Source organism: Vombatus ursinus, unplaced genomic scaffold, assembly GCF_900497805.2.
Source record: "Vombatus ursinus unplaced genomic scaffold, bare-nosed wombat genome assembly UNPS02014832.1, whole genome shotgun sequence".
In the NCBI taxonomy this organism is placed as follows: Eukaryota; Metazoa; Chordata; class Mammalia; order Diprotodontia; family Vombatidae; genus Vombatus; species Vombatus ursinus.
The window spans coordinates 34,981,070-34,994,741 of NW_020954610.1; the positions used below are offsets into that span (position 1 = coordinate 34,981,070).

The 13,672-nt window shown below is 35.8% G+C and overlaps 1 protein-coding gene across 2 annotated transcripts in view; it reads right to left on the reverse strand.

Moving 5' to 3' along the window:
• The window catches only part of SYK (spleen associated tyrosine kinase), a 101,578-nt gene extending 99,587 nt beyond the window's left edge, over positions 1–1,991 (reverse strand). For both annotated transcript variants that reach the window (XM_027839300.1, XM_027839299.1), the window contains exons 1-2: positions 1,929–1,991; positions 192–640 (exon numbers count right to left, since the gene is read on the reverse strand). In XM_027839300.1, the coding sequence (XP_027695101.1) occupies positions 192–605 (414 nt within the window). In that variant the 5' untranslated portion in view covers positions 606–640; positions 1,929–1,991. The remainder of the gene's footprint in view (positions 1–191; positions 641–1,928) is intronic.
• Between the last annotated feature and the right edge of the window lie 11,681 nt (positions 1,992–13,672).

A 13,672-nucleotide genomic window follows, 5' to 3' on the forward strand; every position in this document is an offset into this window, starting at 1 on the left:
GATAGATAGATAGATAGATAGATAGATAGATAGATAGATAGATAGATGATAAATATAGATAGATATAGATATAGATGTAGATATAGACATAGATACATAGAGAGGGGTTATGGTGAAAGCAAAGACTCTTGAAATTGATTAAAATTTTAAAAGAAACAAAATTCTTTCTACTGGAAACCATAAAAGCTTACCTGCAAGTTCCATGTCTGTTTTACATATTCTCTGATGAGGTTTTCCTTCAAATCTTCAAATGGACCAGTCTTAGGTTCTACTCCAGGTGGCCTATTAAAAGCCTTCTTCAGAAGACAGACCAGACCATCAGACTCTTGAGAATGATAAATGCAGAGTTCAGCAGGGCTTGTGTGGGTCCTCCCTCCAGCAATGGCATATGTCCCATTCAGCTCCCTCTCAATGGTGTAATGATGAGCCTTCCTTCCAAAAGCTACAGATAAAGCAAAGCCACCCAGGTAGTTGCGACTCTGGCGAAGTAGATAGAGTCCATCACTCATTCCTCCCTGAACAAGATAATCTTCTGCTTCTTCACGGGTGATGTTGCCAAAGAAAAAGGGTAAGTGGTTTGCACTATCAACCATGCTGGTTGCCATGGCCACTTACTAAGCCAAAAGCAATGCTCCTGTACCTAGTAGAGAAAAGAGAGCATAAAGAGTTGTCAACTTGTGAGTGCAATGGACGAGACAAATGGGGGGGGGAAGGATAAAACAATGGATGAAAAAATTGCCTCCTAGCAAGTTGTAAGGGGAGCTCTTAAAGTCATAGGATCACAGATTTAGAGCTACATGGGATATTAGAAGTCATCATGTCCAAACTCCTCATTTATAGATGAGGAAAGTAAGGCTCAGAGAATTCGTGATTTGCCCAGGGTCACAAAGTTAATGTGTCAAAGTTTTAGAATTAATTCTCAGAATGGTGTTACTTCCTTCTTGGTTTTGACATCCTCAAGTTTCCTGTTATATGTGATCACAGTCATGCTGGAGAAGTTCTTTTATTTTTGTAAGTAGGTGGTGCAAGTATCACTATTGTTCAGACAAAGAAACAAAAATTATGAGAGCTTAATAGCCTGGTCCAAGACAGCCAGTGGCAGAGATGGGAATGAAACCCAGATGACAGCACTCTAAACTTTGGTGTTTATTCCACTACATTAGTAATTGTGAGATATATCATCTTAGATTGAGAGCCTAACTGTTTGGGTAAATCACGGAATCTTAAACTTAGGGGGAAAAAAACCTTAATGATTATAAAGAACAAATTCCTCAGGGATCAATGTGGTTAAGAGATTTAATAAAACTGAAAGAAAAAAACAAACAAACACAGAGTTGGCCAAACCTCAGACTTTGGAGAAAGATCAAAAGGAAAAAAATAGTTTGATTTTTAAAGAGGCACATAAATAATAAATCACAACATATATATTTTACCTTGCTTTATATTCCCAGAACTTAGCACAGTACCTTCATAGTAAGTGTTTAATGAATATTTGCTTATTCATAAATAAAGAAAAAATAAAGGATTGTTTTCCAAACTTTTTTGCCAAATTAGGTATCAATAAAACTGACTAAATGAAAGTGACAAATTAAATTGATGAATTGATGAATATTGATAAAAATATGAAATGTCAAAATAAACAAGAGAATGTAAATAACCCAATTTCAGAAAAATAAATTGAACAAGCAATAATTGAATTCCCAGAATGAAAAGAAAAAAAAGCCAGGACTAGAAGGATTTACAGAGTGAATTCTATCAAACATTTTCAAAAAACAATTGATTCCAATATTACATATACAATTCAGAAATTTGAGGGAGACAGAAATTAGATTAAAAAACTATAAATCAATATCCCTAATGAATATTGATGCAAAACTTTAATTGAAATATAGCAAACAGGCTATAGCAACACATTAAAACATCTGTACCTTTTGGCCAGTTACGATTTATACCAGGCATGAAAGGTTCACTCACGGGGCAGCTAGGTGGCGCAGTGGTTAGAGCTCTGGCCTTAGAGTCAAGAGGACCTGAGTTCAAATAAGGCTTCAGACACATGACACTTTCTAGCTGTGTGACCTTGGGCAAGTCACTTAACCCCAATTGCCTCAGCAGCAAAAAAAAAAAGAAAGAAAAGTTCATTCAGAATTAGGAAAGCTATTTAAAAAGAGAATACAGTTAATATCTCTGTTCCCCCTTTTTTTTTAAAGTCAGAGAGAAAAATATGGCCTAAGCTTACCATTTGACAGAACAACCAGCAGTATGAAACTGAAAATTTTCCCTGGAGAGTGATTGTATATTCACTCCAAAATAAAGTGAAAGCAGTAGTAGTTGAAGAGTGATATGACAGTTATATGTTTAAAGGAAAAGCGGGCCTCATTAGGTAGTCCCAGTGCTACTCTAGGCTCAGGCTCAGGCTGGCCTTCCCTTGTAATAGTTTTCTCTTCATCTGGATCTCCCAGGTTAACCCTTTTGGGCCCTCCGCCTAGACTTCGTGCTTAAAGACACCTACAAATGAGTGATAATAAGATGTTTCTGTTTTTGTGTTTTTTCTTAACCTTAAACAAATTTCTTATGGGCTAATATTTACACAAATAGTTTGCTTAAGTGAACCTTGGGAGTACAGGCAAAAAGATGACAACCTGTGATTTTTCACAAAACTAGTGATGGAATTAACAACATTTTAGTTTTGTATGTTTTAAATGTAGACCTTTGATTTCATTGATATAGAAAACTCTCATTGCACATAGATAAGAAAATTCTGCCAATGCAAAATGGCAATTGTCCTGCAAGTTAGAGTGTTAGAATATTACTGAGGTACTGAAAAGACAAGTGACTTGACCAGGATCAGGCACCCAGTACGTTAAAAGTGCAACTTGAATCATTGTCTATAACTCACAGGCCCTCTCACCATGTGAAGTGCCAGGATGCATTTAATAAATGCTTCCTCATGATTATCCTTAAGAAATCTTAACTTCACTGGTATGAAGAAAAGCCTCAGGTTCTACTGAAGTCAATATCTTTTTTCTTTCTTTCTTTTTTTTGATATCTTTTTCTTTCAAATTGATTTAGCTCAAATGTACCTTAGGTTGAACTATCTTAGTATTCTTTAAACATCCTCAACAGTTAAGTATGTTATCAACCTTCACTTGGTCTATCAGATTCCCAGTTTTCAAACATTAACATATTGATATTTGTGAATATCACATAAAACATTCTTTGGACTGATCCTTGAAGTAAGAATTTGGACTTAACCTAATAGAGATGAAATTAGACTTTAGTGATCTCTGATCAGTTCTGGTTTTACTTCTGTGAAGGAAGTGTGAATTTTTAGCATATTTAATTTTTTCACATTTTAAAATCTTGCTTCTATAATGCCCTTATCCCTGTGGTTCATTTCAATTTTTCATGTATGATTTGTGAACTTTGAATTAAATTAAATGCTCCTGAGTAAAAAAACAAAAAACAAAGAAAGAAAGGTTCATTCAGAATTAGGAAAGCTATAAAAATAAGAGAACATATTAAGAACAAAAAAATCACAATTATCTTAATGGATGCAGAATTTTCTTTTTTTTTTACAAAACACAATAAATATTTCTACTAAAAAAAATTAAGTAGGCATAGGACTAAATGGACTTTTTCAATATGGTAAAAAAAAAAATCTTTCTAAAAGTGAGAGCCAGCGTTACATGCAATGGAGATAAATTAGAAGCCTTTACAATAAGATTATGGGGAAATCAATGAGTTTAATTTTGACCACTAGCATTTAATATAGTGCTAGAAATTCTAGCTATACCATAAAAATAAGAAAAATTAATTTTGATAGCTAAGGAGAAACAAAACTATTATTTTTGTAGATAATAGGATAGAGTGGATAGAGCACTGGGCCTGGAGTCAAGAAGACCTGAGTTCAATCCATACTCAGACACTTGCTATCTGTGTGGCCCTGGACAAGTCACCTAACCCTGCTTGCCATCAGTTTCCTCACCTGTAAAATGAGCTAGAGAAGGAAATGGCAAACCATCCCAGCATCTTTGCCAAGAAAACCCCAAATGGGGTCATGAAGAGTCAGAAATGACTGAAAACAATTTAACAACAAAAAGATGTCAATTTATAACTATATACCTAAATATACACTCATATGCATATATGTACTACTATACTAATTTATTATGGGCATTATAAGACAAAAATTATTAAAAGCTCAAATATTGATGAACTTATATCTTTACTTTTAGTGAGAGCGATATTATTGAATTCTTGAACATCTTGATTTAACACTGTGATACAGCAATTTAAAGGCCTGGCTCTCAGTTGAACGACTATCACATCTGAAAATGACACTTTTTACTTACTTTAGTGCAGAGCACTAAAGCCTTCCTTTAGAAAAAGCTGACAGACTCTATTACCCATCAGTTGTTCTGCTAGATTTCAACACCACATAATACCACACTTCTTGGTAGACACCCTACCACACCCTTTTCAGCTTCCTTTTATGTGTTGTTTCCCCTCATTAAATTGTAAGCTCTTTGAGGGCAGGGACTGTCTATTTTTCTTATTTGTATCCCCACAGTTTAGCAAAGTGCCAGACATACAGCAAAAAATAAATGTTTACTGAATAGAATTGAATTGAATTTGCTCCTCAAATTAAGTATTTCCTTTATGTTGGAGTAGGGATTCTCAGGTCTAAGCTACAAAGGAAATTTCCAAGTACATTTTTAAAACTGTTTGCTCTAAATTGAGGTGGTTGTGTAGCAACTGGCTGGTTGACTAAAGAATTTCTTCATTCTTAGCCACTCAGTTTATGCTTATGTGAAAGAAAATAGCTACAGATAGTTTTCCTTAAAAGCATTTTTGCTGCTTCCACCACCAACTTAATTTTGTATTGAAAGGGAGGTGATACATGTGTGAGGGGGAAAGCAATCTGAAGCAATTGATGAGAATTGTCAAGCCAGTAAAAAGCTTAATTGAAGTGGGTGGATGAGTCTATGAACACCTGCAGAACTTTATGCTCTAGTGACTCCCAAGGGAGTAGCTTTTGAATTACCCATCTGTAATTCCTATAGACAGCTGTATTGAAGGGTAATCAAACATGATGGCCAGCATTTTCTTATGAAATGGAGCATCATAGAGCACTTCATGTTCAAAGTGTGCTCCAAGGACCACTATGGATCCTTGACATGCTTTCAGGGTGATGGGGTATTGGCCCTGGAAACCCTCCCCCCTCCCAACTTCCCTGAACTCTCCCACATGCCCCTGGCATTCATTGTCTCCCTCCAGATTGCTCCCAGCCACTTCCTATCCTTAATTCCTTCTAGACCCCTTCTCACAATCACCCCAGACTACTTGGCCACTCCTTGATCACATTCAGATTTTCCCACAGATATTTTTCCTATAAAAAGAGTTAGTCTTGTCTACCAAAGGGCTGATTCTTAAAATCTTGACCACCTCAATCTGTGTTTTTAAATTGTGTCTCTGTCTGAAAGAATGCTAGAGTCAAATTCATTCAAAGAAGGACTTTTGTCTTCTGCCCTTGAATTTGGGGGTTCCCAGCACCCCTAGACTGCAACAAGGGGATCAGCAAGGTCAAAACTATTTTCATAACCTATGAAGACATTTTAATTTATAATTTTAATAAATATTTATAGATATAACTCACCTAAACAAAAGCTCTTGGGGACAGGGGTTCTCAGTCATTTTTAAGAGTATAAAGGGGTCATAAGACCAAAAAATTTGAGAACCACTACCATAGAGATGCTAGAATTAGAATCATCTTTGTGAGAAATACAGATTTTCGTTATTTTCAGCTGAATAGAGTGATTTAAAAACAGACAAAGGTCTCATTCTTATGGTTATTGTTGAAGACAGATAAGATTTAAAGAACCCACATTTATAGCAGATGGATCAATGGTCAAAGGATGTGAATAAACAGTTTTCAAAAGAACTATTAACAACCATAGGAAAGAATTCTCCAAATTACTAACAAGAAAAATACAAATTAAAACAATGCTGAGTAAATTGGCTCATACCTAGCAAATTGACAAAGATGAAAAAAGCTGACAATAAACTGTGTTAGCAGGGTTGTATAAATACTGGCACACTGATGCACTATTGTTGTTGGAACTATGAATAGATAGGACCATTCCGGAAAGCAATTTGGAATTTCACAAAAATGCAACTAATGTTAAAGTTATGTTGATCCAGTGTTCCCAGCCTTACTCATCAACCACGGTTGGGGGAGACTCTGTTGGGACAGGAGACACCAAGTCTGCAGCTTTTTATATTACCTGTACTTTGTCACATACCCCTACCTGTAAATTGTCACATTCTTGCTACATTGTGGAAGAACTGAAATGCAAGGGTTCAATCTCTTCTGCTGAAGTGGACCTCTCTGAATTGTCTTAAAATTACTTATCCTTGAATCCATTGCAGATCTACAGTGATCAGTCCTTCTATGTGTTGCTACCTTCATATACTTATAATAAACTTTTTAAAATTCTTTTTGTCCTGAGTTTTGCCTCATTAATCAGGAAAAAAAGCTCAAATGAAGAATTATCCTTTTAACACTAAAATACCCATAACCTTCAATCTTCCGTGGAGGTCACCGAAAAAGAGAAAAACCCCATATATAACAGAAGAGCTGCATTTTTTGTGTATGTTTTAGAAAAGAATTAGAAACAAAGTAGATGCTATTCAACTGAGGAATAGCTAGACAAGTTGTGGTGCATGAATGTAATGGAATATCATTGCACTATAAGAAATGGTAAATAGAATAAATGAAAAGAATCATTTAAAGACATTGGAATAACTGGAAGATGAACTGATACAAAATGAATGAACAGAATCAGAAAAAATAATAGGCACAATGAGTACAATAATGTAAACAGAAAGAATAACAACAAAAAATAATCAAAACTCAGTTTTAAAAGTTATAATGATCATGCATGCCCCAATAAAATGATGAGAAGACAATTTTTCTTTATCCTTTGCAGAAGTAGTTACGTCAGACCCTTGTTATTCTGTTTAATTTTGTAGAACATTTTTTTTCTTTCATTTTTTCTTTCAATTTTCTTTTAAGGGACAGATCTCAGAAAGATGGTAGAGAATAAAAGTTGTGGGAAATATAGGTCAAGGAAAAACAGAAGATATCAACAATTTCCCTAATTTTAAATAAAATATCTTCAAAAGGATTACAGCAACTTATCAGGAGGATAATACACTATGACTGGGTGAGATTTATATCAGGAATACCGGGCTGGTTCAATATTAGGAAAACTATCAGCATAATTGACTATATCAATAACAAAATTAAGAGAACTCATAGGATTATCTCAATACATACAGAAAAAGCTTTTAACAAAATACAATACCCATTCCTATTAAAAACACTAGAGAGCACAAGAATAAATGGACTTTTCCTTAAAATGATAAGTAGCATCTATCTAAAACCATCAGCAAGCATGATTTGTAATGGGGATAAGCTAGAGGCATTTCCAATAAGATCAGGGGTAAAACAAGGATGTCCATTATTACCCCTGTTATTCAATATTGTACTAGAAATGTTAGCTTTAGCAATAAGAGAAGAAAAAGAAATTGAAGGAATTGGAATAGGCAATGAGGAAACAAAACTATCACTCTTCGCAGATGATAGGATGGTATACCTAGAGAATCCTAGAGCATCAACTAAAAAACTACTTGAAATAATAAGCAACTTTAGCAAAGTGACAGTGATGAGGATGGGAGCTAGACCCAAAAAAGGAAAAGCCCTGGACTTTCCCACATGGCCAAATCTTTGGCATTTGCCTGTGGTTATAATTCCATCAACTGGCCTTTCATTGTGATTACACCCCATCTCCCAATTCTCTGTTACCCTTAACCTAGCCTAGCCCTCTCTATGGCCTCTGATCATTTCTCACACTTAATCCTAGCTAGACTTTCCTCCCTTGGCCACATGGTCCAGGTCCCAGGAGTTCTGTTCACTCCACTTACTGGCCATTCCCACCCAGATTCTCCTTAAATCCCTCTTCCAGTTACCCCAGACTCCTTGACCACTCCTAGATCCCTCTCACGGTATATAAGATCCATCTTGTCTCCATTAAGATGCTCTGATTTATAATCAAGCCACTGTTCAGATTTTTACAATCTAGCCAATAATTCACAGATGCTCAGATTCCTTAAAAATCTGGTTAATATGGTAGATCTTTAATAAACCTTGTTTTTGGCTAAAAAAAGGCTTGGGTCAAATTCTTTCAGGCAGGACCCACATGTTGTGATTTTAGGGTTCCAGCACCCCTAAACCTCTAGACCTCATCAGCAGGATATAAAATATACCCATACAAATCAATGGCATTTCTATACATTACTAACAAAGCTCAGCAGCAAGAGCTGGAAAGAGAAATTATGTTTAAAGTAACTGCAAACAATATAAAATATTTGGGAGTCTGTCTGCTAAGACAAACCCAGGAATTATATGAACACAATTATAAAATGTTTTTCACACAAATGAAGTTATATCTAAACAATAGGAAAAATATCAATTGCTCATGGGTAGACTGAGCTAATACAGTAAAAATGACAATTCTACCCAAATTAATTTACTTATTCAGTGTCATACCAAGGAAACTACCAAAAATTTATTTTATACAGTTAGGAAAAATAATAACAAAATTCATCTGGAAGAACAAAAGTTCCAGAATATCAAGGGAATTAATGAAAAGAAATTCAAGGGAAGGTGATCTAGCTGTACTGATGGGGTTACAGGAACTGGACCCCTAAAAGTAAAGACTATGTCTCTGGAAGCAAGCCAGTCCCTGAATTTTCCCATACATTTTCAGCTGCCCCTATCACTGGCTTCTAGTATAAGGCATATGGCCCCAGCTTGATTACTTAATTAGCTTACTTGATACTCCTTAATCCCATCTAGATCCTTTCACTGTTGTATCTGCTCCCAGGTTATTTACCCCTCCTTAATCCCATCCAAATATTCTCACAGTCTTTTTTTGTATGAAAGTATCATTCTCATCCCCATCAAGCTGCAGACTCACTAGGAATCTCTGCCTCCTTCTATTGGCATTATAATAAACCTTGCCACCTTGACTGAAAGAAGGCCTGAATGCTTAAATTCTTTCCAGGAAGACTCACCCTGTACCCTTACATTTCAGGGTTCCCAGCACCCCAAACCACAACAGTATCAGATCAAAAATTGTATTATAAAGCAACAATCATCAAAACTAGTTAGTACTGGCTAAGAAATAAGAGTGGTGGATCAGTGGAACAGGTTAGATACACAAGACACAATAAGCAATGACTATAGTAATCTACTGTTTAATAAACCCAAAGGCTCCAGCTTCTGGGAGAACTCATTATTTTACAAAAACTGGTTGGAAAACTGGACAATAGTATAGCAGAAACTAGTCATAGACCAACCATTCTGGAAAGCAATTTGGAACTATGCCCAAAGGGCTATAAAATGGTGCATACCCTTTGATCCAGCAGTACTACTACTAGATCTGGATCCCAAAGAGGTCATAAAAAAGGGAAAATGACCCACATGTACAAAAATATTTATAGTAGCTCTTTTGGTGGTGGAAAAGAATTGGAAACTGAGGGGATACCCATCAACTGGGGAATGGATGAAGAAGTTGTGGTATATGAATGTAATGGAATACTATTGTTCCACAAAAAATGGTAAGCAGGCAGATTTGAGAAAAACCTAGAAAGACTTACGTGAACTGATGCTGAGCAAAGTGAGCAGAACCAGGAGAACATTGTACATGGTAATAGCAACATTGTATAATGATCAACTTTGAGAGACTTAGCTCCTTTCAGCAAACAATTCCAAAAGACTCATGACGGAAAATGCTATCCACATCCAGAGAAGAAACTATGGAGTCTGAATGCAGATCAAAACATACTATTTTCTTTTTATTTCTCTCATGAGTTTTTTCTTTTGTTCAGGTTCTTCTTTCATAACATGACTATTGTGGAAATATGTTTGATGTGATTTTACATTTTTAGCCTATTTTTTTAAAAAATTTTAAATATCAATAAAACATATTTAAATTTTTCAAAAAATTACCAACTGGCTAGGTATAGAAATCAGACAGTTTTTTATACATAAAACATTATGCAGAAGAAAGCAAAGTAGCAGAACTTTTAATAGTATCAGATCCTACAAACTTGTCACAAATTAGTGGCAAGAAAATAAGTAAATATATGTAAAAGGCTGTGATAACCACATTTCTTTTAAGATAATAAGAAAGTTGGCTATTAGCAGCAACACTTCCTTATTCACAAGATCATATGAAAAATAAATACTCTTCACGTTTGGTTCCTAACATCCAATACAGGGACATAACAATTTTGCCATATGTGAGAGCATCAGAAACTATCAAATTCATTGACATATATTGGCTTACACGTTGAGGACAATGATCACTTCTAAATTCACCAGAGCCATAACTAGCAAGTTTTGTGTTCTGGTGAAAAGCACAGAAGTCTCAGGTAAAAGTATGGTGGAGGAAACATTAGGCACTTAGGACCTTAAAACAAGGATCTGTGGATTTTTGGTCACTCCCAGGCCATTCCTTGGGAGGCTGTTGCTAGATAGGAGACTAAAGTAGCGTAAGGAAGAAGTATCAATATCATAGCTTCCAATTTTAATCAATTACTCCTGGTAATCAAGTTCTAGGCTCAAGTGTTTCTATCTGTTAAAGGTAAACAATGCTAGCAAAACCCTCTAACTTCTGTTACTCCAAAACAAAGCCTCAGTAGTCCTACTTTGATAAAGAATAACTTACTTAAGTAGCTTCCAGATGCATAGAACTTTGTTTTCTTAAGACAAATTGGTTTCTCAATTTAAAACTAACTCAGATAGTCTCAACCAAGTTCCAACATAGAAATTCTTCAGAAAGTCATAGGCTAAATCCTGGGATATATAGTATTTTAGGTTAGATGACTTTAACTTCACTGGAAACAGAGAGGAAATATTCTTGTAATAGAATGTATTCAAATCCTTGAAAAGATCATTTTTAGCCCTATGCTTTAATAACTTACTGCTTCTAATAGTATTTCTTCAATTAATAGTGAGTATTGATTTATTTCTGTTTAAAACAGATACTTTTCACAGCTCTTGAGGGAAAAATGTATATGTGATAACTTGCACATGGATGTGTTACCTATATCTATTTATAATAATTAAGAAATGTGTCAACATGAATTTTAGCAAATGACACATCTGACTACTACAAACATCCATACAGACCTCTCTTTTCTCTCCTGCCTTCAATTTTGTTTCTAAATGTTATGCTGCCTTAGGTTTTATTCATTTAACTTAGACCTTCCTTGGGCCTTAAAGGGCTAAGGCATGGCTTTGATGATTTTAAGCACATGCATAGACCTGAGATGAAGATTAACAACAGGGATTGACTAAATCTTTTGGAGGAACTATAAACTGATATCAAAAAGGCAGGATAACTCTTTAGATTTGAAAAACGGTTTATTCCATTATCCATCTGTTTTTAACTACTGACAAATACACAAGGACCCAAATAATCTAACTGAATGTTCGTATATCCTTAGTAAATCTGTGTTAATATTTAGAAAAAAGTAAAGGCTAAATTGTTTGTTTTAAATTATCTTTCTCTCTAGAACATGAATTTGCATTTAGGGCCACTGTGGCCATGTCCTACAATGTATGTCACAGTCCACAGGATTTAGTGAGGTTGATGGTATGATCATGGCTTACTGTGAGAAGGAAGAAAGAATGGAGCATTCCCATTTCTTGGATGCCCTGATATCGGTTCCAAAATTTGGTTCCTTGGGAATTAAGAAGTCTGTGACATGGATTACACCCATGGGATTAAGTTTAGAACCCCTGCTAACTGGATTTGGTAGGAGGAGGAGCAAGTGAGTAAAAGTACTTCTGGCTTCACCTTTGCCAAAGTGAAAAGTTGGCTACTGAATTAATAAAACCAAAATTAAATAAGGTCAATTCAATTGTTCGTTAAAGGAAGAAAGACGTCCATTTTCATGAAGGGGCAAGGGGAAGGAATTGCAAGGTTACCAAATTCCAACCCCAACTTAACTTTGTTGCTGCAAGAGACTCCATTTATTGGAGAAAAAATTCAGGAGGATGGGGATTGGGGTAAAGACTCCCTTGTATTGACTTCTCCCATTTTCTCAGCCCTAGCCTTGCCTTCCCTAAGGACTGATATCTTGAGATTATTTGCAACCACCATGTTCTGATAGGGCATAGTGAAGTAGGAAAGATTAGGGAGGAAAGGAAATAAGACACATACAGACTAATTAGTTCTGGGATGAGGAGATAATAAATGGCTAAATGGTGCGTCTATGGAAAATGAGGACAAACTGATTTATTTACTGAAGTTGAATTTAATAAATAGGGAGAATAAACCAAAGACCTCCTCTTATAACACAGTATTAATGTTGTATTTTAGGATATAAGACCTATTTCTCTGCTCCAGTGTGTTTAGACAAAGCAGATATGGCCCTCTAAGGATGAATCTGACTTGGAGTTAAGCTCTGGAGGACAATGTTATCTGAAAGTGCTAGGAGTTCTTGATTGGCTGTATAATACAGATCAGCTGGGCAAGTTTCAGTCCCCTTTACAAACAGACTGTTTCAGATCTTAGAGCTAAGTTCTTGTAGGGTTTCCTTATTGTTTGGAAACAGCAGCTAATTGTGGACCTTTCTACCTTTGCTACTATTCAGGATTTTCTAAATTTCTAAATATTTCTAAAGTTTGAATGGGCATCCCTAATGATAAGCAAATGAGCTGTACTAACTTTTTGGGTGGTCCAGCCTAGGAGGATGGGGTGACAGAAAACCTTGTCTATGCTTGAGTTGTGGCTCCGGTTATTTAAACATGGAGTGGATAATACAAAAAGAAGGGAAAGAGAGACTGGTTTGGGCCTTCAGCCCCAGCATCTCCTCAGCCTCAACCGATTCCCTTGTATAATAACTTTATGGAATGTATAGATTATCATGTGTGAGATCATGGTCCCCAAATTCATTCACAACTTACCATGAGACCAAAAGGGGTTGTTTCACAGAATTTATGCCCAGGTACAAGGCTCAGATCATTAGGAGTCTGTTGGGCACAGGGATTCAAATAATTATGATCTCATGTGCTGCCACTTGGGAGACTCATGGAAATTTTAGGGAACTAACCACAAGACAAACAAAGCCAAGGTCAATCAAGTCCTAGAAAATCACATTCCATCTCCTACTTGAATGATAAACATATACTATTAGCTGAGTCAGGACCTGGAATGGCAAAGATTACAATCAAGCAGTGTCTACAGAGACTATGTATTAAGCACAGGAGCATCTGACAGAAACTACAAGAGCAGTATCAGTTTGATCGGTGTGATAATATCACTAGGAGATATTAGTAGGCATATAGTAGAGACATGAATTGACCCTTCATATGTATACCTTAGCCACACATGATGCCTACATGTATGCCTCTCCATGTGTATTCTTTATTATGTGTATACTCAACCCACTGATGTGTCTATTTTTGAAAGAGGATACCAAAGGTTAATGTAGGAAATGTTTGATTGCTACTTTTCTTTCTGATCCATTTCATCAAATGTCTTTGCTTTGAACATGTTTCTTCTAGCTGAAGAGAAAGCCATTTGTGGAGGTTTGT